Here is a 13717-nt window from a genome sequence, read left to right as displayed (position 1 = left end):
GATCTATATCAGGCCACTCAATCACACTGTAGGTCTATAATATCCAAGGCTGCGACTATAGGCTGAGGTTTAAAAAGTTAAGATCTAAAATACACATCAGGATTAATTAACTTTCAACTCTGTCAGTTCACTTGAATATCTTATACTCCACCACCCTTTGTCCTGGAAAGGCGGGTATCATTGTTTCAACAAGGTTTAACATGGAGACACAGAAAAAACAATCAAAAGATGGTAGTATTTTTTGTCAGATTTTTTTAAAGTAAAATTCAAATTGCAAAGCAGTGAACAGCAAAAACCAACAGTCAACAGCATAATTGTTCACTTCAGCTTTTGTGTCAATGCATAGCCTACGCCTATTTGACATAGTATATTAGCCTTGTGTTGTGTAACACTGCTCAAGTGTCAATTCAGGAAGTGAATGTAATCTAAAAACAGTTTCTTAATTCCAGTCATACTTTGTGTTTTCAGCCCTCTGTATTGACTGAATTGAAAGTGAATAGAGACCAAGTCTGCTCCATGTTAATCATTCATCATCTACTCTAGCCTCAACTGTCCCCCCTATACCTTTCCATCTGGCCCAAAAGACTTTCATTATAGCCTACATATTACAACTGGGTCATATGAAAAAAAAAAAAACCCCACACACACACACACACACACACACACACGCACACACACACACACACACACTGTAGGCTACTAGCAATGTTAGCACTGTGTATCAGGCTATATTGTATGGCTTAGATTATAGTTGTATTGTACAATATGCCTTCAGCCAGTCAGTTGCAGCAAGAAAGTCACTGTGGGTAGCAGTTTATATAATCAGACTTTGTAAAAGCATATTGCAATGAAATTGGAATGAAACTAAACGGTATGCCATTATATTATTAGTTAGTATTATAGCCCCTTTATAGGCCTATTCGTTTATATTTACAGAGTCACTGCCACATATGGTTTAAGGCCTTTGCTCCCAGCCAAGAGGGAAAAAAACAAGAAAAATCTGGTGTAACTGGTCTACGCGGAATTCATTAGCAAATCCAATATGTATTGTGTCCCTCCCTCCCGGACTGAAGGAGTTTTCCACCCCCCCTGCGGCCGCTGCTTCCTCCGGGCTGGAAGGTGTGTCTCTGGCGTCCCAGACTTGCTTTAGCTGCCTGTGTCCAAGTACAAGTCGCAGGCAACTTAAAACAAGCCTCGAAAGCTAGATCGTATCCAGTGATGGAGTGGTAAATTAAACAAAAAAAAGGTGGGTAAACTCCCGTCGGTGATCATCATAAGGCAAAACATCCAGCAATAGAAACAAAAATCAAATATATTTTCAGAAAAACATTGATTTATGTTGTTTTCTTTCCCTTAAAAGACCCTTTCCTCTTACACCAGTGTGTTGCCACTGCCTATGATTGAATTTATGTAATAAAAAAAAGTTAAATCAGCCTCTGACGATGGGTAAACCTATATTCTTCAAGTAAAACTGAGTTTAGATTTACCCTTTCTACCTAATTATATCCCAATAGTCCGTGAATTCGTTTTAAAATGAGCGTTGGTCTCAGTACAAGAACCTCAAGACTTGTTTTATTCACTTGTTTTAACATTTGTGCGTAAAATTAGGCCCTGCATGGTTTCTAGGTTCTAGATATAAACTAGGATGCAAACACCCAGGCCTATTCTTAGTATTTAATCTAAGATTTAAGACGTACAATCTGTTTGAAATGATTGTAATTCAAATTAGAATTAGAATAATCCATCAGAAGAAGCTGTAGGCCCATACATTTTGCTCATAAAATGATGGTCCCCATTAATCCTCAGTGTAAAGTTCCCCTCTAAAGCCTTACATAACGCTGAACTTACCTTGCTGCCCTGTCATGCGACCAAAGACCTTAAAGTAATACCCAGCCTGCTGTATTGGCCTACTCGCACCTAACTAGACTCGTGTATCACTCCTCTGCAAGCCACGGTGCAGCCGTTTTAATCAGTCGGCAGAGGAATGTATATTTGAGAAAGGTGTGTGTGTATGGTTGAACATTTATTAAAAGATCCTGTTTTGGGTGTGGGACTGTGAGCGAATGCAGGCTTGTGGGTGTGTAACACGGAATCCCACGTCCTGGACCTACGGGAGGAGTGTGTGTGGAGGTAAACACACTCCAGGATGCCGGCGTGTTAACTGCGAGAAAAACGTGCTGGTGTTGCATTAGAATAAACAAACAAATGGTAGGCTGTCGTTGGATACACCTGTAGTTATAGGAGTTAGGAGGGTAAAGTCTTCTACTACAATTTTTAATTGTAGTTTGACTGACTTTACACGCATTTTAGGCTGACATAAATCTTTTTGTTTTGAAATTCATACACTGAATGTACAAAATATTAGGGCTAGGCTATATCTTCCTGATTTGCATCTGAGTTTTGCACAATCCACATCTCAATTGTCTCAAAGCTTCGAAATCCTTCTGTAACTCGTCTGATTCTCTTTATCTCGATGATTGCTATAGATTTAGTAAGGTCAAGGAGCAGAACTGTTGCACACCTGTAGATCGACAGGTGCGTATAGGAGAAGACCATGGGCCGACTGTAGTAGAAGGACTCCCGCACACTGTCTACTTCACTTGCAATTAGAAAAGATTTATTGGGAACAACGTTTCGGTACAAAATAACCTGATGAAGGTCTGTGTACCGAAACGTTGTTCCCAATAAATCTTTTCTAATTGCAAGTGAAGTAGACAGTGTGCGGGAGTCCTTTGTTCTACTATAGATTTAGTAAGGGAAATCAATAAGGGGCAATATGGCTTTCACCTGGATTCACATCATCAGTGTACTTCATGATTTCGATAATATTTCTGTGCGTTCAGCGTTTCACAGTATATCAAACTGACGTAAGATGATGACAGAGAAATTTAGGATGTGGGTAGGCAACATAAGTTAATGTTTTTGTTTTGTTTTTGTTTTGTTTTTTTCTCAAACATTTTTTAGATTTTGATTTTTGTTCGTATTGATGGTTGTCTGCCTTGATCACCGGCTGGAGATCATAGTTTACCCACCTTTGTATTTTTTTTTACCACTAGGCCTACTGGTTGTGGTGAACTTGTGTGTCCACCAGGAAGCCTTTAGGGAAGGTCTGAAGGCAAAACAGTCAACAACAGTCAGACAGGCCGGTCAGACAAACGGCCTTCAGGACCTTGGACAGTGCCTGTGCACCTATTGGTCCAACAGCCGGAGTAGACAGCAATGACATCACATGGCGGAAATTCATCATTCATAGGACCTGGACGGGGAATTATTTTTGTAATTTTTTTTTTATTTTTAATACTGTTTGTCAAAAAAAGTAACAACAGAAATAAAGACCAATGCGTGTATACTGACACCACCATGGGGCAACTGGAGCGTCTACTTCCATGTCTATTGAGACAAACAGTTTTACTCAGTGGAACTAATAGTTGCCCAGGAGCGCACCAGGTCAAAATCTGAAAGTAATCATCAGAAATTCGCCATTCTAAGAGCAACTGCGCATGCTCACAGCTCCGAGAGGATTTCTTTTTTTAGTAGGCCTAACTCAGTGCTACCTCAGCTCATAGCCATGTGCCTATATCAATTTTTCTTTCATTAATTTAACTCATTGACAGCAAATAAACAAGTATCTAAAAAATATTAGATTTGTTTGCATTTGATTGTTTGGGCTACACCATACTTTAGCAGCATCAAATGGGCTTGGCAGGCAAGAGAACTTCAGTTTGATTGAATTCACTTTTCAAAAGATGATGCACATGAGATATTTTTACTGAGGTTTATCTGTCTCTGTTGCGCACTCGGTCGGCCATGTGATGGATAGAAGGTTGTATTTTAGTTTAGAAATGGCAAACTGCCTGTTGCTTTCCTACAGCACTTCACTTTCAAGCCTTGCCTGTAACGGTAGAAGGACAAATAATAGAAACAAATGTGATCTCGTGCTCTTGTTTATTGGAAATAATATTACAGTCTGACAAGAACAATATTATACATCCTAAAGCCTAACAGAGAGATTGGATTTGAATCAAATCTTCCCATGTATGTTAACTAAAAAGGCTAAATATTTCCCAACACACTAAATACAAAGCAAACCTTTTAAACCTAAAAGAGGATGAGATTGTTGTGCCATGCTTGTGCACCTGTGATATGACTGGCTGTCATAAACACAGATGCAAATGATTGACAGCTCCATGTAGCCAATCAGAGCTTTTATTTTTATGTGTTTCATTATTATTAGTTTATGGTGATAATATCTAATGTAAAAAAAAAAAAGGAATATTCACAAACACTCAGGTTCTGTAGTTTTGAAGAAAAGCCTTTATTGCCTATTTCAAGAACATGCTTTAGCATGGTAGTAGAAGTAGGTAGTTAGATATCGATACATGCAGAGCCATAGATAGATAGAAAGAGTTTGGCCATCTTCTGCTCTGTGGTGGCGGTCTGTCGGGTTCGAGTGGAGGAAAGGGTTCGGGGAGAGTTTTTTCGGGTCGGTCAGGTAGGTAGAAGGAAGGCTTAGTGCTGGATCCTACGAATGGACTGCACCTGGTTGGTGTGGGCCTGGGTGCTGTACTCGTTGTAGTGTCTGTACTCGCCTTGGTGTCTGTCCCTCTCCAGGATGTACTGGTAGCCACGGTAACCAGGGAACTGGTAGGCAACCCAGCTGGAGAGGAGGGCAGAGAGAGAGAGGGAGAGAGAGACTCATGGTCAGAACAAAGCATTCAATAAAACAAATCACTATTCAAACAGTCAATACAATTAACTTAATTTAAATATATTCAATTGAATTTAAATATATTCAATTGAATTTAAATATATTCAATTGAATTAGGAGGCCACTCTGGAGGGGTGGAGTGAGACAATGTTGCTATGATGGTAAAAGTTTAGACTATTCCAACTGGATATAATAGATTCACATATTTCATATTTCATATTTTGTCTGTTTTGACAGATTTGGTTATTACTATCTCCTGCTGTATTGCCTGTCTAAGCTTCTTTGCCTCTAATAAATCACAAATTGGCAAGAAGAAAGGAAGGAGAATAAGAGACAGCGATAGAGATAGAGATAAAGATAGAGATAGAGACCAGTATACTGAAAGACAGGTGTAAATTAAGGCGTTAACAGTGAAACTTACGCGCCGGAGTTGACTTTGATGGAGGGCACCTCCTTGCTGCACCAGCCCATGGCCTGTAGGGAGGGGTAGTCATCGCACATCTCAAACTTACGGCCCTGGAAGTCCTCGCACTCGTACAGGGTCACCTTGCTGTCACTGTGGTTCTGTGGAGAGAGAGAGAGAGAGAAGTTGTTAGGTTGCTGCTACAGTCAGTCTAGCTGTCAGTGTGGTGGTTCGATGTTGTAAAGCGTGCTTACTCCAAGTGTCCATATACTATATAAATCATGATTATAAAATTCTATAAACTCAACTTTTGGTTGAAATAGCACAGCTGGTTAAGTATTGTGGAGTGAGGCGACCTGATTAACTTATGACCCACTTGATAGAGGCAAAGGGATGGCAAGACGGGTTGAGGGAGAGACAGGTCGAAATGAGAGACATCTGATGGACTCATAGGGATGAGAGTGGGGGGGGTCATGAGAAGGAGGGGTGGGGGAGGGGAAACACGCCACTTACAGCACTTGATGGGAGGCTGAGTAGCAAAAAGAGAAAAAGGATGAATGGAAGGAGTCAAGGGGGAACTTACGGCGCACTTGATGGGTCTGAAGGAAAGCATGTGCTCGGTTCTGTAGCTGCTGTTTCCGCTCCAGGCCTCATAGCGAGGGTAGTCTCCCTTCTCCAGGATAAACTGCTGTCCCTGGAACTCGGGGTACTCATAACCCACCCAACTAGACAAGGAGAGAGGGAGAGAGGGAGAGGAGTGGTGCAGAGGAAGGAGGGTGGGAGGGAGAGCAGGGCCGAGGAGGGAAAGAAAGAAGGAGAAAGTGGAGTAAAGTTGAGGTCAAGTAAGGAGAGGGAGAGAGATGATGGAAGGACACAATTAAAAGGGGGAGAAGGAATAAAAATGTAAGTTAGAGGAAGAAATAAATAAGGAAACAAAGTGTAGAAACAAAGAACATCCCCTCCCACACACACAGCAACAAAGAACCACCAAATAGAAAGTGCCCGAGTGCAACAACAATGAAAGTGTCATGTTAGTTAAACAATAGAGCCCAACGCCCGCTGAATTGCCTCGAGTGAAAAAAGCACGCTCCTCCTTTGTTATTGGGAGCACAAAGCCCAAAGCAAACATTAAATACTGCTGCTGCTGCCACTGCTGCTGCTGCGGCTGCACCCGGGCCTTTTTATCTGATCGCCAGTCAGTCAGTCAGCCATTCTGGCTCACAGCCGGCAGCTGCACACGGCTTGTACATATTACCACTGGGTCACGCTCGGATGCATGCACACATACACAAACAAACACACACAAACACACACACATACCATACATGCCAACTAGCAATGCAATAACGCTGTTTAGACTGATTTATGGCATATAGGTTATTCTGCCTTTTCTACTTTCTCTATTTTGCTCCTGTCAGTTCAATCAGATAGTTCAATATACAATATTTAATGCTTATCATAGTCAGCTGCAGCATCAAAGCCGCATTTGAGTCTTACATATTTTAATCAGATCTGTCCAAGCAGATTGAAATGAAATTGGAATGAAGCTAAATTACATTATTTTATTTTTTTTTATTATTATTATAGGGCAATGAAGTAAAAAGACTCATTTATCCACTGTTTTTCCTGCAGTTGCAATACAACTGAAAATTCAGTGTGTATTCACTTACAGGCAGGAATAACAACTGCTAACATGATACCAAATGTTTCACTTTTACCCTGCATAACATACAGTGGCCTATGAACCTGACTGATACAACATCAGAATCATTTGTTGACAAAAATCTGCTCAGGATGTGAACTCATGACTTGTAGCATTCACATGGTTTGTAAGTTAATACACCTGCTCCCATGTATAGGTTTGTTGTTTGGGGCTGTTTCACTTTCAGTTTACATAAAATACCAACATCATTATCGGCTTTACTTTTCGGTCAACCATTTTAGCCATCATTGACTCTAATCTGGCCTAATCACTGAAACATCAGGACTTAAACATGCAAGTTAACAGTAAAATATACCATATATGTAAAGAGAAATAGAAATTGGTAAAACCCTGGCATAATCCAACTCAAAACAGACAGAAGAAGACATAACAGTTGACGAAAAAGAAGTAAGAGATGTTAAAGAACCACCAAACAATGTGAACTTACGGTCCGTTCTCGACCTTGATGGAGCGGATCTTGCAGAAGCCCCTCTCCATGATGTTCTGGCACTCCAGCATGAACTCACAGCGCTTGCCCTGGAAGTTCTCCTCCTCCCAGACAGTGATCTTGAACTGGCCCATCTGCTCCATCTGTTGAGTGTTCATGGTTGCAGCTTCTTCCTTGGGGGATACTCTCTGACCAAGGTAGAGGGTTTTAAAAGAAAGAAAGAGTTAAAATGGGTGGAAAATATCAAGTAAACATTGTGAGAAGAGTGGTGTCTGGGTGGTGGGGGTTAAAAAGTCAATGAAGCATCAAGGAATGTCAAAGTGAATTGTGAACCTTAGCCTGGATTAAGACAGGTGTAGGAAATCTGATTTTTAACTCCACGTTAACAAGTTCACACTCGTTTTTCCAAATCAGTGTAAGACTATGATCTTTGTCCTTCAGCTTGAAGAAAAATTACTGGTTGAAAAGGCTTCACCAGTGGCAAAAGGTATAGTAGGTACAGTATCTTTTTTTCTCTGAAGAGTACAATTTAGAAATATCTGTTAGATTCACAGTACAAAGCTGCCATAAGGAGTGAAAAATTTCACCCATTCATCAAAACTGAGTTCTCCCACTTCTGCTATGGAGATTCTAAAAAGAGATTTAGCTACAGTCTCTTCCTCATAAAATGAATTTACCAGCTATTGGTTCTAGATTAAGCCCAATGCACAAGAGAGACAACTACATTATAGGGAGCTGTCTCTGAAGCTGCTGAATTTTTATCCCAAACCAAGTCATGAGGACTGTCCTTCCCAATTTAACTGAAAATCTTGAAATCTAGCTCATTCCTGCTCACAAAAATGTTTGCATGACCTATCCACACAGAACACCAAGCCACCAATAAGGCATCATCTAGCTAGCTTTTCCCTCCTGTATAAAAAGGGCTTCTGAGGTATATACCAATCAACCCCAACAGCAGAAGGCTCAAATTGCAGCATGTTCGCTAGGTTAGTCAGAAGTGGCGCCCATGTTTCCCAGCTCCGTGGCAAATCAGGCCTACACCTGAATGCCTCATTTAAGTGCATCCATAGCTGCCTTTCCATCAAATACACAGCTTTGGCAGCACACATCTTGCTGGCTGTAGGGCTCCACCCCAAAGCACAGAGCTGTCCCTCATTTGCGGTTCCTTAGCTGAGTCTGAGGCAGTGTGTTGGTATACTTACAGACAGTACTGAGGTGGGACAGATCCAGTATAATCAATGTCGGGGAAGAGACCCTCGCCTGTGTTTTTATAGGGCCAGGCCCCCTGGACCTGCGCCGCACCACTCGCCCACCAGCCTTGCACACTCAGCAGCTGAGCAGACCGGCTGAAAGGGGAGCATTAGCCTAGCGCTTTGTGGAGGCTCCAGAGCACCATTGTCCGCAGAGCCCCAAACTGACTTAGTCATCAATATGGCAGCCATGGCCAGTAGCAGCCTGACACAGGACTATACAATGCCAACGCACTGACACAACACTTTGATTGGTGTGGGAGGATAATAGACACATTCTGTGAGCTGATCCACCCCTTCTCTCTCTCTCTCTCTCTCTCTCTCTCTCTCTCTCTCTCTCTCTCTCTCTCTCTCGCTGTAGGTAAATTAGAGGAGAGGTGGGGGAAAGGGCATATGGCATCCCACACAGTCAGTACTGGGACATCTTCCAATATCATCTAGAAGGCATCCTTATCCCCTTCCAAACAGGGAAAAAGCGATCTTGAATGAATCGATTGGTTGAAGTGCTACAATGAAATCCTAGCTTTGACTAATCCACCCACAGTGTTTTATGATTAGGACTGAAGGAAAATTAGGATGCCTGGTCCATATTCCTATCTATACCCATTTGTATGGCAGCCTTTGAAACACATCAAATACAATGGCTCCAAATGTTGATGAAATTTTATCTGAGGAGGTGAGGAATCACTAAGGACGTGGGGATACCATGACTCCACCATAAACATACACTATACAATGTCAGGTAGGTGGGTGTATTTTATTTTCCCCAGAGAAACAGGTGGGTATACTCCGTAGCCCCTGTATGACCCCAAAATGCGATATAAAATGCTTTTTATTGTTGAAATGTGTCTTTTTGAAATCTTTTTGAAGGCTTTCATCTGGAATGGGAATCAAATATGTGGAATTTGTTTGTGACAGATAAAATGTATTCTCAATATTGGAAAGTATATTTTTAGAGAGTAGATTTTCAATATGGGGGATTATCACATAACACAATGTGTCTGAATCGTTTCGTTTTCATAACCACATATAAGCTTTTTCAGCAATATTTGTTTATTTTTACATATCAGCAACATATTTGCATCACAAACTGAAAACCAGCTCACAGTCATGTACAATATGGACTGTTCTTTTGTGTGCTCACTCAACCTGTCAGTGACCTGTATTGTTTCTGTGTTTTGTGACATTTTTTTTGTGTACGTCACAAAACATGGGTTCCCTATTGTTGGCACAAATTATTTTTTGTATCACTGTAGTTTAGTATATATGTGTGAATTACATCTCAAGTATGTATGGAGACTGTGTCACTGTGTGCTACAGAACTTGCATGACTAACACATAAATTGTCATTATTATACACATGGTTGAATTTAGAAAAAAAAAAAGCCTGATTTTTAACACTACATGTGATGATTTCACCACGTTTAGTGAGCAAAAACAAAATCTCCATTGCTGACTGAACATTGGTAAACCATCAGTTTTGGGTCACATGTAAGGTTAGAAATCAGATTTGGGTGAAAACACAGCCTCTGTATTTTCTCACTCTATCGTTTCATATTACGTTTTGCAATGTTTGAATATGCCAGTTTTAATTGCAATATCCAAATTGTGATGTAAATACAGAAACAGTGGATTTTTGTGATGCAATCCCTGTATCATTGGTGACACCTAGTGGCGAACATATTCATCACATTCAGGGTGGCGAAGACCTGTAAAATACTGTAATTGCCAATTGCTTGGACCTGCAGCACAGCAAAGCTAAATAAATAATAAGAATGGATTGAGATAGCATTCCCATTCAGATCAATAGTCTTGAAATAGCATTTGGCTGGAACACTCAAGATGGCTGCCATAGACTTTTTCAGGTCGCTGAAATAAGCATTGGTACAGAGTAAGGATCAGAAAGCTGATGTGTTGCCAAGGTAAAGATCTCATTTAATGAAGATGAATGCAGTTGAGTCTCACAGACGATCCAGATATTAAATATCTATGAATGCAATAACAACATTCTGTGATGGCAGCCATCTAGTGTACAGAACAACATTACTTATCTTACTATATACAATATATGACCTGGCTAGCTTGGTTATGACTGTGTGTGTGTGGGTGTGTGTGTGTGTGTGGCCTATTTGCTTGTATGAACAGCTTTCCACTGTCTTCTATTCATTGTCCCTCTCTTTACCTGTGTGTGTGTGTGTGTGTGCGTGTGTGTGTGTGTGTGTGTGTGTGTGTGTCCCTGCTTGCCCCCAGGCCAGGTGATGGGCAGGTGAAAGGACAGAGGCTTATATAGACACAGATGGTGTGTGTGCACGTGTGTGTGCGCGCATGCACATGTACATGCACATGCGTGTACATATGCACTTGTGTCTGAACTGTGTGTGTGTCAACATACATGCATGTGTGTGTGTGCGTGTGTGTGTGGGTGCATGCATGCATGTGGCCCTTCATCAGGTCTGATTAGATGAGTCAGCTGTAGGTCCATCCCTTTGCGTACACACACACACACACACACACACACACACACACACGCACACATACACACACACACACACAGCTCATTTCCCAGTTAAATTCAGCTGGGGGTATTTGCATGTGTCAGGAACAGTGTAGTCCAGTACTGAGTCAGTACAGTTCTACTTTGAATCCTTATCTCAGACTCTGTACAACAAAGCCATTCATTTCTCCTCCCTAGTCACTTATGTCATGATATCTACTGGTCACCTGTTTCATATCTATGTGTTCTTTATCTTCTTATATACTGTATGTAGCCATCATTGAATTCCTGCGTTTTGTCTTCAAACACTGGATGCAACAGTGAGTTTATGTTGGACTATGTAGCTCTGCCTCTAAGTAGAAAAAATAAAATGTTGCTTCTCTTCAGTCATCAGAAAGTTCAACAAATGATCTAGCAAAGCAGTTGATTTGGAGACAGATGCATGATGGTAGATTTATATGAGCCTGTGTGTGTGTGTGTGTGCGTGTGCGTGCGCACGTACACTCATGCAAAACCATTAGCATAGAAGTTGTTTGGTTAGAGAATTTTTGCGCTGTAGTTGTACAACGTACTTAACAGTGAGAGTGGTCCGGGGCAATTTTGCCAGGTATCAACTGATACAGGTGTGTGTGTGTGTGTGTGTGTGTTCAATGCATTAACACATCAGGTAACGCAAGGGCAGACTGCTTCACTATGGTAACTGAATCCTGGCTCAGTCATACACACACACACACACACACTACATATTAAGCAGTTAGGCGATGCTCTTACCCAGAACGTTTTACAATGACTGAGTTGGTCGGGAATCAGGAAGTCGAGGAAATGACGACGGTACACATGGCTGTTAGATTGATGGACACACGTTTGCTGGGGATCAAGCCTGTGACTTTTCATTATGGGAGATTCTCTAAATATTAAGCCAACCTGCATCGTCTTCTACTGTTTTCCCGGGTTTATGTCCTGGGTTTAAGTTTGGAGAAAGCTAAAGGATCCCTTTAACCCCATAATATGCGTTGTCAAACGTTAAACATGGTGTTGGCTCTGGGAGTCATTATCTGATGCTTGCTCTGTGTGGTTGTGTAACTGCCAAGGAGTAAAAGGTCATTTTACAGGACCAGGTGCACCCTATGGTGCAAATACTATCCCCTTATGTTTCCATATTCCAAAATGATAACTCCCGAATACACACAAATTTAAGAGTGGTTCCATGAAAACTAGGATATTGTCAAATGCTTTTCACTGCCTCACCATCACCTGATCTAAAGATTACTGAACCTTATTGCGTGCTGAGTCCATTTCCACTTCCTTCATCATTCAAAGAAATGGAGGCTTCCTTCTTGAAGAATGGTCCTTAGTAGATGCTTGATATTCATACATTGTTAGGGGTTTTTATTATTCTATCCACCCCCTGAATGCACTTATATTTAAAATAGTTTGATGAGCTTTATGTTTAGGCTCACACACACCAGCGCACCCTGCTTGGTTACCAAGTGAGCTGATTTTTTCCAGATGAGCTGCAGCAGCTGCCCAACTGCTGCCTCTCCTCCAGGAATTTTGCGTGAACAGGCTTTGACTATCTGTTTACTGTGACTGTCTGTTGACTGGTCACAGCTTCTGTTTAACTCACAAAAATAAAGCCTGATCTTAAGAAAAATAACTTTGTGGTACTGCTTAATTGTTTCATTTAATTCTAATATAATTCATTGAGCCTGTTTCTTCAAATGGCTGTCCTAATCTTAAAAGCTTATGACTTTTGACTTAGAAATTACAGCTGAAAATGAGTGGGTCTAGTTGGGGACATCTGATGTTACTTTTCCATACAACAACTTTTTATGTGTTGCTTACAGTAACACAAACATGTCTGGAATTTGACACAATCTTTTTTAAGAGTGCACTATGTGTTTCTTTTTTTACTGTAAAGTGGTGATTCGAGTGACACACCTGAGATAAACTAAATACCTGGTTAATGCCAGGCAACTCCTTAATAACATAGTAATATACTTTAAAGCAGAGGGGAAAAAAACATACATACCTATCTCTCTTGAGACATTTGAGGCAGGTAAATGTCATATTCAGGAATTGAATACAGTTCTTTACCTATAGAGGCTAGTGTGTATTTGTATTTGTATAGATTGGTCGCTTTAGTGTGTGAGCTGCTCCAGGCTGTTGAGAAGGGTCTTGTTTTCTGGGTCAGGATGAGTGGGTGCTGTGTGAATAGTCAGTGAATGCACGCACACACACATACATGCATGTATGCATATCTGTATGCAAACACACACAGACACACACACACACACACACACACACACACACACACACACAAACTGACACACAGACAGCACACAGCAAATGCCCTGCTTCAGGTGGTAGGTTGCTATGGAGACTAATCCAGGTAAGGACGATGTGAACAGGACATCTGCTGTAACGCCTCTGCTCGTCCCCACTGGTCTCTGACTGGACACCCAAGCAGCTGGATTTACCTGGAGGATGGAGATGAAGATAACAGAATAGAGCAGTTAACACAGAGTTGGTTATGCTGGTTTTTCTTCTACACTAGTGACAGTAAATGAACACTTTGAACTGAGTGGAACTGAACTGAAAAGAGGTAGACAGGCAGATAGAAAGACAAAAGGCTAAACATTGCATTGCGATGACAGGCACACACACAGCAGCTGACAGTCAGGGACAGTCAGTGAGACATGCAGACACAAG

The 13717-nt window shown here is 41.2% G+C and overlaps 1 protein-coding gene across 1 annotated transcript; it reads right to left on the bottom strand.

Annotated features, from left to right (window-relative positions):
- Positions 1-4440: 4440 nt before the first annotated feature.
- On the bottom strand, positions 4441-7422 carry cryba2b (crystallin, beta A2b). The gene is made up of 4 exons (XM_071538265.1): positions 7262-7422; positions 5695-5836; positions 5130-5272; positions 4441-4657 (listed from the first exon to the last, which is right to left on the bottom strand). The coding sequence occupies exons 1-4, from the start codon at positions 7417-7419 to the stop codon at positions 4510-4512; spliced, it is 591 nt and encodes a 196-aa protein (XP_071394366.1). The 5' UTR covers positions 7420-7422; the 3' UTR covers positions 4441-4509.
- Positions 7423-13717: the final 6295 nt, after the last annotated feature.

This window comes from Centroberyx affinis, unplaced genomic scaffold (assembly GCF_046629955.1).
Source record: "Centroberyx affinis isolate AG114_WGS23_722 - 3 ecotype Tasmania unplaced genomic scaffold, CSIRO-AGI_Caff_v1 ptg003239l_1, whole genome shotgun sequence".
NCBI classification, from domain to species: domain Eukaryota; kingdom Metazoa; phylum Chordata; class Actinopteri; order Beryciformes; family Berycidae; genus Centroberyx; species Centroberyx affinis.
This window is presented reverse-complemented; position numbering and strand designations above follow the sequence as displayed.

Bases quoted from the DNA above. Each gene is read 5' to 3' on its own strand.
- cryba2b (XM_071538265.1), bottom strand. From the start codon at position 7,419: ATGAACACTCAACAGATGGAGCAGATGGGCCAGTTCAAGATCACTGTC. The intron at 5,837-7,261 runs GTAAGTTCACAT...CTCCTTGTCTAG, and splicing joins ATCAAGGTCGAGAACGGACC to TTGGGTGGGTTATGAGTACC. The intron at 4,658-5,129 runs GTAAGTTTCACT...CCTCCTCTCCAG, and splicing joins ATCAAAGTCAACTCCGGCGC to CTGGGTTGCCTACCAGTTCC.